Here is a 22839-nt window from a genome sequence, read left to right on the forward strand (position 1 = left end):
AAAATACTTATTAGATAATATAAGTCTATATTAGTTATTATATAACATATAAGTGGAATAATTACTATAGAGTATACATGTATAATGGTCACAATAAAATATAAATGTATGATATAAATATAATATTATATCAGTGATATCATATACATTTATCATATTAATTATATGTCACAGCAGGAATAAAAAACCTGACAGTAATTTTAGCTCCTTTCCATGTATTCCAAAACTAAAAACAATGATACATTTGGTTGGAGTTCTGCTTTAACAGGAAACCCGAAGGCTTAGATACACCTTGGCTTCAAGGATATGCAAATGTAGACTGACCAAAAAAAAAAATGTATTTGAGTTTTGGATGGAGCAGGTAGGGGTTGGAGCCCCTTTCTGGTTTTTATTGCTGTCTATGTCCCCTGTGGGCAGATGAAGTCTCTCTGTTTGTCCTGGTGACAGAAAGTGACGGAAAACCAAATTTCGAGTTGTCAGCAGAACAGGAAGTGGGGGGGGGGGGGGGTGGATGCAACAATGGAGACAACTGTCTGAGAGGATAGCACACTTTGGGGAGATCTCTTCTCACTTCTTGGTGGATATGGTTTCATGTAGCCATTGCTGAGTAAGCAGCAGTGGAAAACCCAGCAGTTTTGTTGACTTTTTTGTTCTGTTTTGTGTGGAATGCGGAACTAAGAGCCCTACGGGAATAGTTGCATCATCAGTAGATTTAGTATTGTCCTGTCACATTAAATGAGCAGCCACCAAAAAGTGATATTTCATGTAGAGGAGGAACATGATGTGCCGAGTCACCTGCTGTGGACCGCCGTATCAAGATTTCCTCATAGTGGGCACAGCGGGTGTACAGACCCGGGAACTCAGCACAGGGATGGTGGGAACCCCTCATAATGGGCACAGTGGGTGTGCAGACCCGGGAACTCAGCACAGTGATGGTGGGAAGAACCCTTCATAATAGATCTGACTTGTGACTGGAATATCAGTTTTGGATGGAGTTCTCCTTAAATATAGACATGGGCAGATCTAATGGACACATTTTACTCTATCTGCTCCACATTGATTGGTTCTTGTCTTGTCTAATGTTTTTTTTTCATTCTACCATCCTCAGCACTTTCTCCTGCCCTGGCCATTGAAGTATACACTGATCGGGAGATCCAGAGCAATGTGGGGTCAAAGGTCCATCTCTCCTGCACATTCTGGTCCAGCGAATGGATCTCAGATGACATCTCAGTAAGCTGGCACTTCCAGCCGGACAATTCTCGGGACACGTATTCGGTAAGGCCGACCACCAAATTAGATAATATAATATATTTTAGAAACAGGTGGGGAGCCCAGTGTTTCCCAGTGACCGGTTCTTCTAAGGGCCCATTCCCACTGTTGTCTTGTGTTGTTGATGTGCATTGGTAGCATGAATCATTGTGGGCATCCTATTCATTTCTAAAGGATCTCCAATGACGGCCAACAAAGCAACGTCCCTGACCTCCCAACATAGGCCAAGGTGTGACGACCTTCGTTAGGGTCCAGCAACATCCCTGATCCCCAACGAAGGTCAACGCTAGACATATGCAGAACAATAAATTGGTATCGCTTTGTTAAGCTACTAATTTAATTTCATTGCATCCGTAACAAGCTATTTTTAGTTTAATTTATTTGTTTTCAACTGGATTATAAATTTCCCAATGGATTTGAAACAAATTTGAATCAAAAATATCGAATCAATCCGAATTTTTAGTGAAGGATAGCTGGTCCTATTGTATTCGAAATTCAAATTTCAGAAGATAACTATATTCTTTTTATTTTATTCTATTCTATTCTACGCCTTTATTTTATTTTCTATTCTATTCTGTTTTATTCTATTATATTATTTTCAAATTTCGGAAGACGGTTATATTCTTTCTATTATATTCTATTCTAATATATTCTATTTTTTTCCATTCCTTTGTTTCTATTCTATTCTTTTATTTTCAATTCTATTCTATTTCTTTATTTTCTCTTCTATTTTTTTATTGTCTGTTCTATTCTGTTTTATTCTGTTCTATTCTTTTTGAAATTCAAATTTCAGAAGATGGCTATATTCTTTATATTTTATTCTAATCTACTCTATTTTTATTATATTTTATTCTATTATATTCCTTTGTTTTCTATTCTATTTTATTTTATTCTATTCTATTCTTTTCTAAATTCAAATTTCAGAAGATGGCTATATTCTTTATATTTTATTCTATTCTATTCTAATCTAATCTACTCTATTTTTATTATATTTTATTCTATTATATTCCTTTGTTTTCTATTCTATTTTATTTTATTCTATTCTATTCTTTTCTAAATTCAAATTTCAGAAGATGGCTATATTCTTTATATTTTATTCTATTCTATTCTAATCTAATCTAGTCTATTTTTATTCTATCATATTCCTTTTTTTTCTATTCTATTTTATTTTATTCTATTCTATTCTTTTCTAAATTCAAAATTTCAGAAGATGGCTATGTTCTTTATATTTTATTCTATTCTAATCTATTTTTATCCTATTTTATTCTATTCTATTTCTTTTTTTTCTATTCTATTTTATTTTATTCTATTCTTTTCTAAATTCAAATTGCAGAAGATGGCTATATTCTTTATATTTTATTCTATTCTAATCTAATATATTCTATTTTTATTCTATTTTATTCTATTCTATTTCTTTTTTTTCTATTCTATTTTATTTTATTCTATTCTTTTCTAAATTCAAATTGCAGAAGATGGCTATATTCTTTATATTTTATTCTATTCTAATCTAATATATTCTATTTTTATTCTATTTTATTCTATTCTATTCCTTTTTTTTTTTCTATTCTATTTTATTTTATTCTATTATATTCTTTTCTAAATTCAAATTTCAGAAGATGGCTATACGGTATTCTTTCTATTCTTTTCTACTTTTTCTATTCTATTCTTTTAATTTATTTTCTATTCTATTCTGTTTTTCTCTGTTCTTTTCTATTCTGTTCTATTCTGTTTTATTCTATTATATTCTTTTCGAATTTCGGAAAACATATTATTCATATATATTGTTTGTATTCTTTTCTATTTTATTCTTTCAATGTTCTTCTACTCTATTCTACTTTTTTCTATTCTATTCATTTCTATTTTATTCTTTTATTTTCTATTCTATTCCTTTCTGTTCTATTCTTTTATTTTCTGTTCTATTATTTTCTTTTGTATGCTATTCTTTTCTATTCTAGTCAATTATGTTTTTTTTCTTTTCTTTTCGGAATTCAAATTTTGGAAGGCGGCTATATTCTAATACACATAGTCATTGAAGGAAATCAGCAATAGTCAGCAATATGGTTTCAAATTCAATTTTGCTTTCAAATTTGTTTCAAATTCAATTTGAATACGGATAATTGGTTATTTCGGATGCAATTTCATTTTGTTATTTCGGATTTGTTTACATACGTTACTATCGTAATTCAGTAATTCGGATACATCCGAAAAATGAAAATTTAATCCGAATATTTATTTAGACATTTGCGTTTCGTTTAGTTCTGGTCAACGTACCTGACCTTTCATCACCCTAAAAAGCCGTGAATACCCACATGCATGGTCTGAGGACTTGTGTTGATGGTGATAGAATATTAACAGGGCCTGTGCAACACGACGCAAGTCAACACACACATAACTGGGCCCTGGTGTCTCTTTCCCTCTTTAGATATTCCACTATGCCAAGGGAGAGGCCCATGAAGATGACACGGGCCTCTTCAAAGACCGCATCGAGTGGGTTGGCTATCCAAGGAGCAAAGATGGATCCATCGTCATCCACAACCTGGACTATAGTGACAATGGAACATACACCTGTGATGTGAAGAATCCTCCTGATGTGGTGGGGAAGTCATCCTACGTCCACCTGCTTGTCTATGATAAAGGTGAGTTTTCAGAATTTTTTGGGATCCACCTGAGATTAGCCCAAGAATTCTTTTTTTTTTTACCATATCATCAAGCGTATTTATTTTGAAGCCTTCACAGTGAGTACAGTCAGCAGCAGACTAGTTTTGGCGATAAGCCTTGTTCACAGGGTTTTACTGTTGGGGAAATTCATCCTACTTCCTGTCCTTGTGACACCTGGACAACAAACCTTGTCACCAGACCAAAGGACATTGACCAAGCTTTCTCAACCAGGATTCCGTTAAACGCTAGAGTACCTCCAGAGGTTTCTAATGCCCCGTACACACGACCGGTTTTGCCACCGGAATAAACTCTGAAGTTTTTACGACGGAGTTCCGACGGAATTCCACTCAAGCTGTCTTGCATACACACGATCACACCAAATTCCGACCGCCCAGAACGCGGTGACGTCCAACACGTATGACGGGACTAGAAAATGGAAGTTCAATAGCCAGTAGCCAATAGCTTCCGTCTCGTACTTGCTTCAGAGCATGCGTCGTTTTTGGTGAATAAAAATAAATAAACTGCGCTAAAACAAAAATTATATGTGTTGGGTGAGTTAATAGTGTGACCAAACCCCAACAAAATATAAAAAACAAGTCCAGAAAATAAAAGTCCAAATTCCCAAAGTAGTAAGTGTTCAGTATAAGTGTGGATGCTGTTCCAAAATGAGCTATGATTGCTCTTACCAGAAATCCAAAGATATAAGCAGATGGCAAAAAACCCTTGCCAGGGCCTCTGAGGTATTGGACCAATCAGCACCGTCCGTGGTCAGATCAAAATCCCCTCAATAAATGCAGGAGAAAAACAAACACAAGAAAAAACTGGCCATAGTGTAGTATGTTAAATGTTAAACATGGATGTTAAACATGTTTTTGGTGCGTCGGAACAGCATACAGACGAGCGTTTTTTCCGATAGTAATTTGTTCCATCGGAAAAATATAGAACATGTTCTCTATCTAAGTCCGTCTGAATTTTAGACAGAAAAAGTCCGATGGTGCATACACACAGTCAGAATATACGATGAAAAGCTGCCATCGGACTCTTTCTGTCGGAAATTCCGCTCGTGTGTACGCGGCATAAGGGTTCCTTGACCTTGAGCAGTTTCTGCCTCTCAGATAAGTCATAAGTGACTCCAGTGTTCTTTTCTTTCAGCTCAGCTTTTTAGAGGGACATTCTTATCGTTGATCATAAATGTATAGGGTATTCTTCTAACTGGCTACCAGTGTGAGGGGGCCCCTTTATACTGACTACCAATGTATATGGTCCTCCCACTGACAGAGCATCGCACTCACCTCCAATGTTGGGGCAAACTTCACTGACCACCAATGTAAGGGGACATTACACTGACCACCAATGTAAGGGGGCCCTTCTCCATTGACCATCAATGTAAGGGGACACTACACTGACTACCAATGTAAGAGGTCCTTTTCCATTGACCATCAATGTAAGGGGACACTACACTGGCCACCAATGTAAGAGGTCCTTCTCCATTGACCATCAATGTAAGGGGCCACTACACTGACCATCAATGTAAGAGGTCCTTCTCCATTGACCATCAATGTAAGGGGCCACTACACTGACCATCAATGTACCTTCTCTATTGACCATCAATGTAAGGGGTCCTTCTCTATTGACCTTCAAAGTAAGGGGACACTACACTAACCACCAGTGTAAGGGGTCCTTCTCCATTGACCATCAATGTAAAGGGACACTACACTGACCACCAGTGTAAGGGGTCCTTCTCTATTGACCAACAATGTAGGGGGACACTTCACTAAACATCAATGTAAGGGGCCCTTCTCCATTGACCATCAATGTAAGGGGACACTACACTGACCACCAATGTAAGGGGTCCTTCACCTTTGAGCATCAATGTATGGGGGCGCTACACTGACCATCAATGTAAGGGGGCACTACACTGACCATCAGCGTAAGGGGTTCTTCCCCATTGACCATCAATTTAGGGGGGCACTACACCAACCACCAGTATAAGGGGCCCTTCTCCACTGAATACTAATATACTAGAGCACTACCTTCATCATCAATGAAAGGGGTCGCTAAATGGGGGGGGGGGGGGCACTACACTGACTACTAATGTAAGGCGTCCTTCTCAACTGACACCAATGTAAAGGGGAACTACACTGACCATCAGTGTAAGGTGGATTCATCTCCCACTTACTACTGATGTAATAGAGCACTGTGTTCATCACCAATGTAAGGGGCCACTACACTGACCACCAATGTAAGGGGGTCCTTTGCCCACTGACTACTAATTTAAATGAGCACTCCACTCATCACCAGTGAAGAGGAATACTACACTAACCACCAATGTAAGGAGGCACTATACTGACCAACAATGTAAGAGGATCCTTCTCCACTGACCAACAATGAAAAGGGGTCCTACACTGATCTCCAATGTAAGGGGGCCCTTCTCCACTGACCAGCAATGTAAGGGGGAATTACACCAACCACCAATGTAAGGGGTCCTCCTCCACTGACTAACAATGTGAGAGGGGACTACACCAACCACCAGTGCAAGGGGGGACTACACCAACCATCAATGTAAGGGGGTCCTTCTCCACCGACCACCAATGTAAGGGTGCACTACACCAACCACAAATGTGAAGGGGTCCTCCACTGACCATGAATGTACAGTAATGGTGCGCTACACCAACCACCAATGTAGAGGGTCCTTCTCCACTTACCACCAATGTAAGGGGGGACTACACCAACCACCAATGTAAGGGGGGACTACACCAACCACCAATGTAAGTGGGTTCTTCTCCCACTGGCTACTAATGTACTGGAGCACTGCAGTCATCACCAATGTAAAGTGGCACTACACTGATCACTAATGTAAGGAGCACTACATTGACCACTAATGTTAGGGGGTCATACAATTACCACTAATATAAGGTGGCCATACACAAATATTGTTGTAACTGCAACACTGTAAACACTGAGCATGGACCAATCAGGTTGCACGATCTGAGCCTTTAACAGACACCTCAATGGGGGGTAAAGGTTATGTAGTGTAAGCTTATCTGTGTTGGGAGCAGCTCATTGACCTCCATGTTCCTTGTGCTCCCATAGCTCCAGTCCGTGCCGGGATGGTCCTTGGTATCATCATTGGAGCTGCGCTGATCCTGGTAATCATTGTGGCTCTCCTGGCTTACCTCATCCGTTACTGCTGGCTAAGACGACAAATCAGAGTACAGAGGGAGCTCAGGTAGGTCCAAAGCGTCAGGAGTTCATTCTCCTCTCTGGTGAATTAGCCCTCAAGCTTACACCACTATCAACTGGCCAAGTTTTATAATTGGTAGATGGATGGCCATTGCCGACCACATCCTGGCCCAATTTAAACTGTGAGGATCGGGTCATGGAGGTGTTCCCTACATGAGTGCTTCTGGATTAATGTTTTTTTTTGCTTACAGAGATTGTCCATCTTGTTGGACAATCTCTGCATGAGTGGGTGTCATTGTTCCCTTTCCTACAGTATATGTGTGCTACATTCACCCACAGGCCAAATTCAAAGATGCGTCATGTATAACTAGTGTAGGGTAGGAGCGCTGGATCCCAAATTGTTTGATGTTCTAAAAAAGAGTCTATAGGATCCACATATTAAAGTGTAGTAACTCCCGATAGGAAGTTCTCAGGTCAAGAAACCATAAAGAGGCACTCTAAAAAATGTTTGTTTTGGGGGTTCTTCTGCAAGGCCAATGCTCGTGCTTTAATTCTCCTTATGTTTTAGCCCTGATGAAGGGGACTCCTCAGAACCCCCTGTGTTAGTTTGGTTTAGAACAATCAGACCAATAAATGCATTTGGGTTTTTACCTTTGGTTTGGTGATGTGTGTCTTTCACACTATATGCAAGGTCCATCATGGTAGTTCGAAAGCCGAGCAGATGCCTTACCACCAAACATCTATCAGGCTGTAGGTACCCTGAATTAAATTAGAGTAAATGAACCAACTCATCTGGGGTAGAACTGGTGAAGGGGTTATTCCCCTTTTTGTTTTAGAGCTGCTGGGTCACGTCTGGCGCAAAGAAGACCTTTTTCTGGGTAGTGGAAGATGCAGATGAAGATACAGTCACAGCCCTGACTACCCTGTAGGAGGCCTACTTTGCTCCTTTTCAGCTAGTGTTCTGTGGTCACATTATTACCATGAGGAAAGAGAAAACCATTCAACCATCAATGGCCTCCTCTGCCCTCTTGCCCATAATTCTCTGCTGCAGGTATCATGGAGCTAGTGCTCGATCTATATTAGGTCACTTGAGGGACATCTGAAACAATAGCCAGGGTTTTTACCCAACAGTAAGAAAAGACAATTGTCTCATTCTCGTTCTGGTCTCCACCTTATATCTGGTTCTTGTTTACAGCGCGCTGGAAAGAGGAAAGCTCCACAAGTTATCGAAGGGCTCCAAAGGCTCACGACAGGTAAGAAGCAATGTGAGTTCAAGTTTTTAAACAAATTCTTGCCCTTGGGGAGCAGAAAAGCATTTTCTCTTTAAAATATGCAGGCCGCTCCTTTCTTCCAGGCCCCGCTCCTCTCCATGCTGGACCAGACCCGCAGCTTCAAGTCCACCAGCGACAAGAAATCCAAAGGCCTAGGCGACTCCCGCAAGGATAGGAAGTAGCAATTAGCCGGCAGGGAAGGTACACAAAAGGCAGACGAAGATTCCCCCCGCAGCTCTAAGGTGATCTACACTATTGAGATGGAACTGAGGGGGGACGAAGGTGGGGACAAGCCCCACCGAGCCGCTGTGAAGTCTCCTAGCAAAAACAGCCTCAAAAACGCCTTAAAGAATTTAATAAAAAGTGACTCAGAGAAACACCCCTAATCAACCAGAGACAGCCGGGGTCCTGGGAGGAGTGACGTCCGATGTGGATCCAAGACAGGTCAAGTCAATCATCATGTTCACCTTGCCCATCCTCTAAACGACAGCTATAGCTGGGCTTTAATTGTGGCACAAAGAAGTTCATGAAAACTGATTCTAGAAAAACCTCAACCATGGAATCCATCAAAAGCTCTTTTGGCTTGTTTCAGTCTTCAAATCCTTGAAAAACAAGTACTTCCTCATTTCATCAGCTTGTTGTGAATGTTCCACCAGATTGGTGGACACCATGGTTTCGCATCAACCATAAACATTCACAGTGTCTCCAAGATGGACACGACTGTCGGTCCTCACCTAAAAGCTTCTCTTGTTGAAGTTTCTCATTTTAATCCAAGAAAGTCTAAAGTTACTACATAACCATAGATGTTCGTAATGTCACCAAGATGGACAGTAGTGTTGGTCCTTACCTAAAGGCTTCTGTTGAAGAAGTTTCTCATTTCACTCCAAGGAAGTCTAAAATAACGACATAACCATAGACCTTCATCGTGTCACCAAGATGAACACTAGTGTTAGTCTTCACGTAAAAGTTTCTCTTGGAGCAGTTTCCCATTTCACTCCAGGGAAGTCTAAAACAACTACATTTAGAGTTATAGACATTCGTAATGTAACAATAATGGACACTAGTTTTGGTCCTTACCTAAAAGCTTCTTTTGCAGAAAGTTTCTCATTGGAAGTCTAAAACGACTACACAACCTAAGAGGCCTTCATTTGGCCATTATATTTTTTTAGATACACATAAGGTCATTCATTGAGTTAATTTCTTCCATTTTAAGGTTCAGTTATAGCCTAGTCTTGTCTTTGGCCCTTTTGTTTGGCTTGACTTCATTATGACGTCCAGGCTCTCATGATCCACCCTCTGAGAGCATTCTTCCCAGGTCCCCAGCAGTTCTTCTGGTGCGGCTAATGCCTTTTTTTATAAATAACAATTTTGTGTTAAGCATAGAACCATCGTGTACCTTTTTTTCCCTGCTGGAAATTAGCAAGAACTCTCAGAGAAACCAAGAATGAACGTAGACCTCCTCTAGGATACAGGGACCTCCACCCCAGGAGTGGCTGCAATGCGATGCAATGCAAACATTACCCACCGGAGCACCGTGTATTCTCAAAGGATCCTGATCAAGGGACTGCTCACGAGGGGTATCTAGTTCGGCCTCGCTTTCAAGATCAAATGGGATTGCCTCCTAAAGACCCTCGAGAAGGCAAGAAATATGCCAACATAAGCCTCCCTCCTTTAAGCAGTCTTGACCCCCAGTTGTTCCTAACAAAAAAAGAAGACTTGGCAATGCATCATGGGACATGGATTAACAAAATGAGGAGATGCGATTTTTTGGCACACCAGGCAGCTGCAAATTTCATGTGCTCCTCAAAATTTTTTGAATAAAAAGTACAAGTATTGCCCTTTCTACCTCTCTCCAGGGCAATATTTCTACAGCGTTAACCCCCTATGCCACCAATGGCAAGGTCGTTAAGGCATACCTTGTTTCTGTTAATTCCGCTGAGGCCTAAGTGGCAATCCCAGCATGCACCGGGACCAACAGGAACCATAATAAAACCCAAGTCCCATTAATGTTGGCCAATTTCCGTAAGGAGCAACAGAGGGGCAATCCTACCAGGTTCTCCCCTGATTCCTCAGACCTTCTTGAGTTCCTGCAGGCCCTCAAGTCTGAAATTCAAAGTCAATGTAGTTTTTAATACCAGGTTCCGTTTTGGTCTTCAGTTCGTCTTATTTCTATGGTGCTGCATCGTACGCCATTTTTTTTTTGTTCCAGGAAATGGAGACACAATGAAGTTTTCTGGAGTTTTTTTTGTATTTATATGGATAAAGAACAGATTTTTTTTTTGTATGTTCGGCCCTCTGTCATTAAGCATTAACCAACTTCACATTTTTTGTATTATTTTTGAGACCTTCTCGAGTTCAGTTTTATTTTTCACAGTCGATAGCCTATTCATCGTTCCTTGACAGCAGGAGGTTGCCATGCACCCTGGGAAGGTTACCTCGGAAGAGGGTTGACGGTTCAGCTTGTGCCGGATTGGCTGGCATAGAAATGACAACTTACAAGCAAAGCTCTCTGGGACGCCATGGTGTCCAAGATGGCCGCCGGTGAATTTTAAAGGGATTTCCATCATAGAGATCAGCAAAAGATTAACCATTTCTTGGCCGGTCTGCTCATTTGTTTCACGTGGATTTCAATATCATGGGGATGAAGCAGCGGTCAAGAAGGGGTTGATCTCGGGTACTATGGAATTTAAAATGACCCACATAGCCCTAAAGGCACAAGTGACACTGTCAATCCTCCTTATATAAGTTCACATGTAAAAGATGTATATAATTTAAAAATATAAGTAGAGATTAGTAGAGTATATCCCATTATTATTAGAGCCCCTATAGTAGCCAAGTCCCATCTAGTCACCGACCACATTAAAATTGTTAATAAAAACTGACATTTCTGAGAACCAAAAAACTTTGTCTGTCTTTATTATTATTATAGGATTGTGGATGGCAAATGATTGTATGGATGGGGTCAAGGGCAAGTCCTCCAGCAGAACAGAGTATTTCAGTAGAGGAGAGTTATAGAGGAAGGAGCAGAGTCCTCCAGCAGTGCAGAGTATTTCAGGAGAGGAGAGTTATAGAGGAAGGAGCAGAGTCCTCCAGCAGTGCAGAGTATTTCAGGAAAGGAGAGTTATAGAGGAAGGAGTAGAGTCCGTCAGCAGTGCAGAGTATTTCAGGAGAGGAGCGTTATAGAGAAAGGAGCAGAGTCCTCCAGCTGTGCAGAGTATTTCAGGAGAGGGGAGTTATAGAGGAAGGAGCAGAGTCCTCCAGCAGTGCAGAGTATTTCAGGAGAGGAGAGTTATAGAGGAAGGAGCAGAGTCCTCCAGCAGTGCAGAGTATTTCAGGAGAGGAGAGTTATAGAGGAAGGAGCAGAGTCCTCCAGCAGTGCAGAGTATTTCAGGAGAGGAGAGTTATAGAGGAAGGAGCAGAGCCCTCCAGCAGTGCAGAGTATTTCAGGAGAGGAGAGTTAGATATAGGAGCAGAGACAGTTATATAATACATATCCTCATTAATTGCAATGAATATAGTTAATAATTTCTTAGTAATAGACACCAAGTCATTGTTGTATACTTTAAATAATTTTATTAGGTAAACATGCTAACATACCCCAAGCGGGTATTAGTTCTCACAGACCATCACAGGGGTGGAGAGGTGTATCTGATGAATGATATCCATATGAGAAAGAAGTACAGATGGAATGTCTATGGCAGAAGATTCACACAGAGCTGTATCCTTTGGACGTAGAAAGTAGAGTTACCCATAGCAGCCAATCAGAATTCAGTTGTAGTCAAACCGTGACTTCTAATTGGTTGGACTAGTTCTCTGCACACTATTTTGGCTTTATTAAAGCACCTTAAAATGTATTTGTTTATGGGGAAAGGCTCAAAATCAAAACAGTAAATTAACAAAACTATTCAGTTTATATTAAAATCATTTCATTAAGTGGTTTCTATGTATTTTCTATGTATTTTGCTCTGGTCTGGTCCACTGAGTTGTATAAACATAGGAAAACAATGCAACGTGTCTATTCTGACAGCAAAACCTGGAAATAAAAGCATAAACCAGAGCTAAAGATAAAATAAAATAAAAATCACAGCATAGCGGTTCCTATGAACAACCACAAGATGGCAGCAGAGTAACACTGCTAACAGCAGGCTGATACAATGGTGTACTTCCTTCTCTTAAGGTAAAGCCCAATTCTAGCCAAATTATTACTATTATTTTTTGGGGAGGGTTAGAATTTTTCGTCAATTTTTTAAAGCTGACTGCACCCTTACTGAAATGATTTCTCTCTTTTTCCCATTTGTTCAAATTCAGACATTTTTAACCTTCTCACTCTACAAGAAAATGTAACTTTATTGTTGTCTGTGATTTCCCCTCATTTTCTGCTGCTTCTTAAGTCAAATAGACAGGAAGTGGAGAGCTATTCTCTTACTTTTTAACCCATGAGACAGGAAGTAGTAAGAAATCCTTGGAGACACAGAAAGCAGTATGAACCTAGCGAGGTTTTAGTCCCCCCCCCCACTATATCTAAATTAAAAAAAAAAAAGAAATTGGGTAGACTTGCACTTTAAACACGGGCTGTTGACATCATTGACATCATCAAGAATGACATTACATCTCCCCTAGTAAGTCCATGGTCTCTCCGATGCAGGTCAGCAAAAAAGAAAAGAGTTAAACAAATGGCAATCAAACTAAAGAATGTTTAAACTGAACCTCTCACTTTTGAAATTAAGTTATTACATTTGCTAAGAAGCTTCCTCAGAAAATGGCTTATTACAAAGTCGTTTCCTTCCAGAGAAACAGGCGGCTGGGAAAAAAATGGAATTCCCAATTTAAGAGATTTGATTTTAATGTCGCTCCTCCATCCCGTTCAGCTACTGCTGCAAACAGCCCAAGAGATTTTGGGCTAGGGAGGAGCAAAAAAAACTTAAGAATAGCAAAAGTTTGTATCAGGAATGAGGGGACTTTAAGGGTCAAGCCAATGGGTTGGTAGAAGAGACATACACCTTGGGCTCTTTAGAAGATAGGGACTTTAAGTGCAGGGCTGGGTCCAGGGGTTGGCAGAAAAGGCGTCTGCCTTGGGCCCTTCAGAAGGTGGGGACTTTAAGAGAAGAGCTAGGTCAAGGGGTAGGCAGTAGGGGCGGCCACCTTGGGCAATTCAGAAGGTGGGGACCAAATGGCAGGGCTGGGTCAAGGGTTTGGGAGGAGTGACAGCCGCCTTGGGCTCTTCAGAAGGTGGGGACTGAACGGCAGGGCTGGGTCAAGGGTTTGGGAGGAGTGACGGCCGCCTTGGGCTCTTCAGAAGGTGGGGACTGAACGGCAGGGCTGCGTCAAGGGTTTGGGAGGAGTGACGGCCGCCTTGGGCTCTTCAGAAGGTGGGGACTGAACGGCAGGGCTGGGTCAAGGGTTTGGGAGGAGTGACGGCTGCCTTGGGCTCTTCAGAAGGTGGGGACTGAACGGCAGGGCTGGGTCAAGGGTTTGGGAGGAGTGACGGCTGCCTTGGGCTCTTCAGAAGGTGGGGACTGAACGGCAAGGCTGGGTCAAGGTTTGGGAGGAGTGACGGCCGCCTTGGGCTCTTCAGAAGGTGGGGACTGAATGGCGGGGCTGGATCAAGGGTTTGGCAGGAGGTGGGGACTAAGGGCAGGGTCCAATCAAAGGGTTGACAGAAGAGACATCTGCATTTGGCTCTTCAGAAGGTGGAGACGTTAAGGGCAGAGCTACGTCAAGGGGTGGGCAGGAGCGACGGCTGCCTTGGGCTCTTCAGAAAGTAGGGACTGGATGACGGGGCTGGATCAAGGGTTTGGCAGGAGGGGCAGCTGCCTTGGGCTCTTTAGAAGGTAAGGACTTTAAGGGCAGGGCTGGGTCAAATGGGTTGACAGAAGGGGCGGCTGCCTTGCACTCTTCAGAAAGTAGGGACTGGATGATAGGGCTGGATCAAGGGTTTGGCAGGAGGGGTGGCTGCCTTGGTGTCTTTATAAGGTAGGGACTTTAAGGGGAGGGCTGGGTCAAATGGGTTGGCAGAAGGGGTGGCTGCCTTGGGCTTTTCAGTAGGTGGGGACCAAAGGGCAGGACTGGGCCAAGGAGTTGGCAGAAGGGGCGGCTGCCTTGGGCTCTTTGAAAGGTGAGGACCTAAGGGTAGGGCTGGGCCGAGAGGTGGCCATGAGCTCTTCAAAAGGTGGGGACTTTAAGTGCAGTGCTGGGTGAAGGGGTGGGCAGGAGGGGTGGCCACCTTGGTCACTTCGGCAGGAGGAGGGTGCAAAAAAGGCAAGAGCTTCAACCTATGCAGCAAGAGTAGTTCACAGTCCATGGGGGGTGGAAAGGTTGCACTTTGGCCTTATTACTTTGGGTGCGAACGAACCTTGTCCCAGCACTGTTTGAGGGATATACAAGTTTTAAGCAGAGACCAATAAGCAATGTCCTAAAATTTACAGCCTAGGTCTGACTCTCACCTGAGAGTCAGGCCAACCTATTTCTATAAAAGAAAACAGCAGCCATATAAAGGTATCAATTCACAAAGCTATAATGCATGTACATGCTTTAAAAACATACCGTTAAGACATATAACTCATGCCTTATAACTCTGTTGACTGACCCTTTTGTGGAAAATGTAATAACTTGCTTCAGACTCATCAAGAGATATTACATGAGTGACAAATCCAACAGAACATGAGCCCAGAATCTCCAAGTTATCATTTTTGGTGGGGCAACCAAGTTTATGTCTCCCCAGGGGTGGAGCAAATGGGTGGGTGGGGTCAGGGGGAGGCTCTAATTTGCATGAGGCTGGAGAAAGATGGAATAAGGCAATTATGGGTAAAATGAAGATGGCCACCGAGATGGTCTATATTCATTCAATTCTATATAATAAATATTTAAATATAATATATGCTATATAAGAACATGCCTTAAGAAGGGGACCTCTGTGGTCCTTCGTACAAGATAAGACCTCACTATTCAGCTTTTTTCATAGAAAACTCTTCCTTCCACCATCAATCCCAACAGCTACACTCAGAGCAAGGAGTAATGCAAGATGGCCGAACCTTGGTCAACTTGTTGGGGGCACGGGCTCAGTTTAAAAGATCAGCATTCATAATAATTTAATGGGAAGGGGGATGGGAGTGTAGGGGAAGGGGAGGGGAGCTGAGCCCTGTTGTTACTTGGCTTGCACTTCATAGAAAAGAAAGTGGAAGAAGTAGGCGAGCCTGCGCACAGTGTATATCGTACAGGGCAGTGTTGAGGTCACAGATGGAGCTGTCCTCCTCACGAGCTTGGGTTTGGTTTCTTTTTCTGGAAGCGACGGAACTTGTTCTGGATGGCCAGAGCGGCCTTTTCTGTCTCCGGGGCATTGAGGTCGATGTCAATTTCCTCTTCCACCGTCTCCGACTTCCCAGGTTTGTCTGCAGAAGAAAGAAAAAGAAGATTGACCTATAAGGACCTATGAGGAAGGAGAGAGTGCCCATAAAACCTTCTTAGGATTAGCTATGTCTGTAGATAATTGAAATAAATTAGTAAATATATATATATATATATATATATATATATATATATATATATACATACACCAAATATCATCAGCCTATACGCCACCTAAAAATTCTAGAAGCCATACAAATAGATTGCATAGAAAGGTGGCTGTAAGGTCTCAACAAGTTTCGCTTCAGTAGCTTCCTCGGGAGATCCTTGAATATGCTGGTGATAAAGAAATAATAAAATAAAAACATGTATACATCAGATATCATCAGCCTATATGCCATTTAGCAATTCTAGAAGCCATATAAATACACATTATGCATTACACAAATAATGCAGGAATAAGTGTGGATTGCGTAGTAAGGTGGCTGTGAGCTCTCAACGCATTTTGTTATAGTAGCTTCCTCAGGAGATTCCTTGAATATGCTGGTGACAAAGAAGTAATCATCGATATTCAAAAAAACATGATTTACCCCCAATGTAAAGATATCTGGACCTTTTGCTCCTGGGTGACCCTGGCTTGGGTGCTCGCAGTCGTATTTTCCTTCCCTTGCTGATGGTTGATGCCTCCTGTATACACACACCAGATTTGTGAATAACCCTACTACTTTATAGTTGTAAATAGTATATAGTCGTACCTTACATATTGTATGTGTTGTATTGTGTTTTTTGAATATTGATGATTACTTCTTTATCACCAGCATATTCAGGGAACTCCTGAGGAAGCTACTATAGTGAAACACGTTGAGATTTCACAGCCATCTTTCTACACAATCTATACTAATTCTTGTATTATTGGTGAATTGCACTTTTTGTATGGCTTTGAGAATTACTAAGTGGCATATAGGCTGATGATATTTGGTGTATACATGATCTTATTTTATTACTTCTTTATCACCAGCATATTCAAGGATCTCTTGAGGAAGCTACTACAGTGAAACACGCTGAGATGTCAAGGCCACCTTTCCACGCAATCTATATTTGTTGTTGTATTATTGGTGCATTGCACTTTTTGTATGGCTTCTAGAATTACTAAGTGGCGTATAGGCTGATGATATTTGGTGTATATGTGTTTTTATTTTTTTCCTTCCGTATGGTGTTCTGATTTTATTCTTTGTAAATAATAAAACTTCCCTTTATTTAATTTCACATGTGTTATTTTCCTGAGATGTTGGGCACAGAAAAATCAAAATTTTTCCCCATTAACTATTGACACCAATTGTCTTTTTAGGTTTCCATACCCCCAGTGAAGGGGGCACCTCTCCATCTGACCACCAAGGAAAGAGGCCCTTCTCCTCCTGGTGGTCAGTCTTGGCCTTCTGCCTGGTGACCTTCTGCCATTGGCCACCAACATCAAAGAGGGCATCTCTCACGTTAATCACACCAATGTACTGGAAGTTGTAGCTATAAATAAATCAGGGGTTCCTCAAGATCTGAAAATTATTGCAAAGGTTCCTCCAGGGTATGTAGGTTAAGGAAGACTCCTCTATACCAGGGATCTCCAAACTTTCTAAACAAAGGGTCAGTTTACTGTCCTTTAGACTTTAGGGGGGCTGGACTGTGACCAGAGGGAATAGAACATTTTTCTGATATCAGTGGGAGTAAACACTGTCCCATCTTTGGTATTAGGGGGATGAATAGTGCCTCATTGTTGGTGTCGGTGGGAGAAATGTCTCCCCATTGTTAATATCAGTGGAAGGAATTAGGCCCCATTGTTGGTATCAGAGGGAGGAAATATGCACCATTGTTGGTGTCGGTGGTCAGAATAGTGGCCCATATCATTGGGATGAATAGTGCCCCAATGGCCAGATAGAGGCAAGCAAAGGGCTGCATCTGGCCCCCGGGCCACATTTTAGACCCCTGCTCTATATGATAGCAGTGAAATCAATTATATTTTCTGAAAAATTAAAGGAACTGCTATCAAGATGGGGACCAGGGAGACCTGAGGACCGCTTGATAGTTCATCAATGGGGCCCTACCTCACATACAGTGCACTATATGACCAAAAGCATGTGGACCCCCTTTTAAATGATGGGAATCAAGTGTCTCCAGTGAAAGGTGCTGTTAATATTACACCATACAAAGACCTTGTAGAAAATTGGGCTCTTTCAACCTGTGGTAACAATTTGGGGAAGACCCTTTTCTGTTCTAGCATGACTGTGCCCGTGTGTACAAATCCAGCTCCATAAAGACATGGTTTGAGGAGTTTGGTATGGAGGAACTTGAGTGACCTGTGCAGAGCCCTGACCTCAACCCTACTGAGCACCTTTAGGATGGATTGGAATGCTAACCGTAAGCTAGGTGTTCTCATCCAACATCAGTATCAAACCTCCCAAATGGGCATATTAATGACAATGGGGGGAGGGAGGCAACTTCATATTAATGGCAATGGAGGGGCAACTCCGTAATAATGGTCATTGGGACAAATGGCCACAAATTCTCACAGACACCCTCCAGAATCTTGTGGAAAGCCTTGCTAGGGCAATGAAGGATTATATAGCCTCAAAGTAGGGCCAACTCCATAATAATGGCCATGGGGGGAGGGAGGGAACTCCATATTAATGGCCATGGAGGAGCAACTCCATAATAATGATCATGGGGGTCAACTCCATATTAATGACCATGGAAGGTCAACTCCATATTAATGATCACAGGGGTCAACCTTATAATAATGGTCATGGAGATCAACTCCATATTCATGGCCATGTGGGTCAACTCCATATTAATGATTATTAAAGGGAAAACTTCATATTACTGGTCTTGGAGGGTCAACTTCATATTAATGGTCATGGGGTTCAACTCCATATTAATGGTCATGGGGATCAACTTCATATTAATGGTCATGAAGGGTCAACTCCATATTAATGGTCACGGGGTCAATTTCATATTCACGGTCATGGGAGTCAACTCCATATCAATGGTCATGGATGGGTAACTCCATACTAATGGACATGGAGGGTCAACTTCATATTTATGGCCATGGGGGTCAACTCTATATTGATGATCATGGGCGTCAACTCCATATTTGTGGCCATGGAGGTCAATTCAATATTGATGATCATGGGGGTCAACTTCATATTAATGGTCATGAAGGGTCAACTTCATATTAATGGTCGTTGGGTCAACTCCATATTAATGTTCTTGGGGGTCAACTCCATATTAATGTTCTTGGGGGTCAACTCCATATTAATGGTGATGGCGGGTCAACTCCATATTAATGGTCATGGGGTCAACTTAATATTAATGGTCATGGAGGGTCAACTCCACATTAATGGCCATGGGGGTCATGGTCATGGATAGGCCCCTTTATAATAATGGCTATAGAGAGTCAACTTAATGGCCATGTGGGGGGGGGGGTGTCAACTCCATATTATTGTTCATGGGGTTAACTACATATTAATGATCATGGGGGTCAACTCCATATAATGGTCATAGGGGACAACTACATATAATTGGCCATGGAGGGTCAACTCCATAATAATGGCCGTGGCAGTTAACTTCATATTAATGATCATCGAAGGGAACAACTCCATAATAATGGCTATGGGGAAGGGGGCAACACCATTCAGTATTTTATGGCCATGGGGGAAGGGAGGCAACTCCATATTAATAGCCATGAGGGAAAGGGGGCAACTTCATATTAATGGCCATGAGAAACAGCACCCAACACTGCATGCTACATAAGCAAAAGCTGAAAGGTGATACTATCAGAGAGCCACCTAGAGAGATGCAGAAAGGAATTGGCGACACTCAACTCTGCTTTCCACTTCTTTAATCATTTTACTGCTAGTTCTGGTTTGTACTCTGCCTGCTGACTAATCACCTGAAAGCTTCAAATTAAAAATATATGTGTAAACAGCTTCCATGATTACAGTATATGCAGCTGGCAGGTGTCTACCGATGGGGGGCCCAAATAGCGGGGGGTAAGATACAAGGCGTACATACCCTTCTCCTCGTTCAGGGAGGCCTGGTTGGCGGAAGGCAAATCATTGTTAGCTCGGAGCTGCAAGAGAGAGAGAAAGAGGTTATAATTACCAAAAGAGCTCAGTACACCCTGTAATAACATTGTCCATGTAATAGAAAGGTCTGCAGAACATCGCACCATCCCCCAACAGATGCATATAGATATATTCTGCAGATCATTCCACCACTGACCCCTCTAGAGATCTGCAGAACATCGCACCATCCCCCAACAGATACATATAGATATATTCTGACAGATCCATATTGATATATTCTGCAGATCATTCCACCACTAACCTCTCTAGAGATCTGCAGAACATCGCTCCATCCCATCCCCCTCCTGACAGATTTATATTGATATATTCTGCAGATTATCCCATCACTAACCTCTCTAGAGATCTGCAGAACATCGCTCCATCCCATCCCCCTCCTGACAGATCCATATTGATATATTCTGCAGATTATTCCATCACTGACCTCTCTAGAGATCTGCAGAACATCGCTCCATCCCATCCCCCTCCTGACAGATCCATATTGATATATTCTGCAGATTATTCCATCACTGACCTCTCTAGAGATCTGCAGAACATCGCTCCATCCCATCCCCCTCCTGACAGATCCATATTGATATATTCTGCAGATTATTCCATCACTGACCTCTCTAGAGATCTGCAGAACATCGCTCCATCCCATCCCGCTCCTGACAGATCCATATTGATATATTCTGCAGATTATCCCATCACTGACCTCTCTAGAGATCTGCAGAACATCGCTCCCTCCCCTCCCCCTCCTGACAGATCCATATTGATATATTCTGCAGATTATTCCATCACTGACCCCTCTAGGGTACTGCAGAACATTTCTCCATAGAGTAATTTTATGGAATGGAAATGAATTGTTCGCATCTGCCGGCAGTTCTGTTTTATGTTGGTATTTGTTCTGGTACACCATTCATCTCATAGTGGAGAATGACACTTAAATGCAGATTTGGCTTGCGGCAGTGAGCCGTATAGCTGGGCATGGATCGCGGTGTATGCAGTAAGTCATTTTTATGGCATTGCCAGGACAGAACTGTGTACATTTCGCTCAGTTTTCTGCTTTGGCGCCGATCTGGCTGTTGCAAAATCCTCATCTCAGAGGGATACGAAACGCGTGGAGCTTCACTATGAGTTTGGCCGCGGCACTGGACAGCGGCGTATCCAGCCATAAATGACAAGGCCTCGGCCCCATGTTTGATGGATGCCATCGCTATGCCTAATCGCTGGCCATAATTCTGCTTCTACATAAGAAGACCAGCTGTAATGATGAATGGTGGTATGTATAAAACCGCAGAGGAACTTTGCAAAGAGAAAGGAGCCAACAGTGAACACAATCAATATGTTACAGCATGTCACAGACTGAGAGGGACGGTAGAAATCCTGGACTTATAAATCCTCGATGTGGACTCATCTCCTATCCCATATATATATATATATATATATATATATATATATATATATATAAAAAAGGAGGTGGGGGGGGGGGGGGATATGGGGGGTGGAGAGAAGTAGGTAAGTGGGGGAGAAAGGAAGGTAAGGAGAAAAGAGAAGAATTTGGAGGGAGAAAGAAAAGGAGGTAGGGAGAGAGAATGGGGCCGGGGGAGACGTGGGGGGAAAAGTGATGGGGGGAGAGAGAGAAGGAGGTAAGGTGGGAGAAAGAAGAATTTGGGAGAGAGAGAGAATGAGATAAGGGTCAAATAGAGAAAAATGTAGGGAGAGGGAGATAAATGGGGGGGGGGGGGGGGTAAAGAAGAAAGAGAGAATAATGTGAGGAGAGAAAGGAGAATGTGAGGGGAGAGGGAGAGAAGAATTTGGGAGGGGAGAAAAAAAGTATGTGGGGGGAAAGAGAAGAATGTGGGTGGGGGGCAGAGAAGGAGGTAAGGGGGAAAGAGAAAATAATGTGGGGAGAGAAAAAAGAATGTAAAAGAGACAGAGAGAGAGAGAGGGAGAGAGAGGAATGTGGAGGGGGGGAGAGAGAGAAGAATGTGGAGGGGGGAGAGAGAGAGAGAGAAGAATGTGGAGGGGGAGAGAGAGAGAGAGAAGAATGTGGAGGGGGGAGAGAGAGAGAAAGAAGAATGTGGAGGGAGAGAGAGAGAGAGAGAGAGAGAGAGAGAGAGGAAGAGAAGAATGTGGAGGGGGGAGAGAAGAATGTGGAGGGGGGGAGAGAGAGAGAAGAATGTGGAGGGGGAGAGAGAGAGAGAGAGAGAGAGAGAGAGAGAGAGAGAGAGAGAGAGAGAAGAATGTGGAGGGGGAGAGAGAGAGAGAGAGAGAAGAATGTGGAGGGGGGAGAGAGAGAGAGAGCGAGAGAAGAATGTGGAGGGGGGAGAGAGAGAGAAGAATGTGGAGGGGGAGAGAGAGAGTGAGAGAAGAATGTGGAGGGGGAGAGAAAGAGTGAGAGAAGAATGTGGAGGGGGAGAGAGAGAGAGAAGAATGTGGAGGGGGAGAGAGAGAGTGAGAGAAGAATGTGGAGGGGGAGAGAGAGAGTGAGAGAAGAATGTGGAGGGGGAGAGAGAGAGAGAAGAATGTGGAGGGGGAGAGAGAGAGAGAAGAATGTGGAGGGGGAGAGAGAGAGTGAGAGAAGAATGTGGAGGGGGGAGAGAGAGAGAGAGAGAGAGAAGAATGTGGAGGGGGGGAGAGAGAGAAGAATGTGGAGGGGGAGAGAGAGAGAGAAGAATGTGGAGGGGGGAGAGAGAGAGAGAGAGAGAGAGAGAGAAGAATGTGGAGGGGGGAGAGAGAGAGAAAAGAATGTGGAGGGGGAGGGGGAGAGAGAGAGAGAGAGAGAGAGAGAGAGAGAGAAGAATGTGGAGGGGGGGGAGAGAGAGAAGAATGTGGAGGGGGGAGAGAGAGAGAGAGAAGAATGTGGAGGGGGGAGGGGGAGAGAGAGAGAGAGAGAGAGAGAGAGAGAGAGAGAGAGAGAGAGAAGAATGTGGAGGGGGAGGGAGGGAGAGAGAGAAGAATGTGGGGGGAGAGATGAATTTGGGGGGAGAGAGAAGGAG

The 22839-nt window shown here is 42.7% G+C and overlaps 2 protein-coding genes across 4 annotated transcripts; one reads left to right on the forward strand and one right to left on the reverse strand.

Annotated features, from left to right (window-relative positions):
• Nucleotides 1-1108: 1108 nt before the first annotated feature.
• MPZ (myelin protein zero) lies at nucleotides 1109-11283 on the forward strand (the record flags this gene model as incomplete). 3 transcript variants are annotated; one of them, XM_073609383.1, is given in 5 exon segments in its annotated part: nucleotides 1109-1275; nucleotides 3692-3905; nucleotides 7021-7156; nucleotides 8306-8375; nucleotides 8465-11283. In XM_073609383.1, coding segments are annotated over 5 exon segments (686 nt in total), but the record flags the coding sequence as incomplete, so codon positions are not given.
• A 648-nt stretch (nucleotides 11284-11931) lies between these two features.
• On the reverse strand, nucleotides 11932-19923 carry PCP4L1 (Purkinje cell protein 4 like 1). The gene is made up of 2 exons (XM_073609385.1): nucleotides 19788-19923; nucleotides 11932-15769 (listed from the first exon to the last, which is right to left on the reverse strand). Exons 1-2 carry the CDS (start codon nucleotides 19906-19908, stop codon nucleotides 15633-15635), a joined length of 258 nt encoding a protein of 85 aa, XP_073465486.1. The 5' UTR covers nucleotides 19909-19923; the 3' UTR covers nucleotides 11932-15632.
• Nucleotides 19924-22839: the final 2916 nt, after the last annotated feature.

This window comes from Aquarana catesbeiana, linkage group LG13 (assembly GCF_042186555.1).
Source record: "Aquarana catesbeiana isolate 2022-GZ linkage group LG13, ASM4218655v1, whole genome shotgun sequence".
NCBI classification, from domain to species: domain Eukaryota; kingdom Metazoa; phylum Chordata; class Amphibia; order Anura; family Ranidae; genus Aquarana; species Aquarana catesbeiana.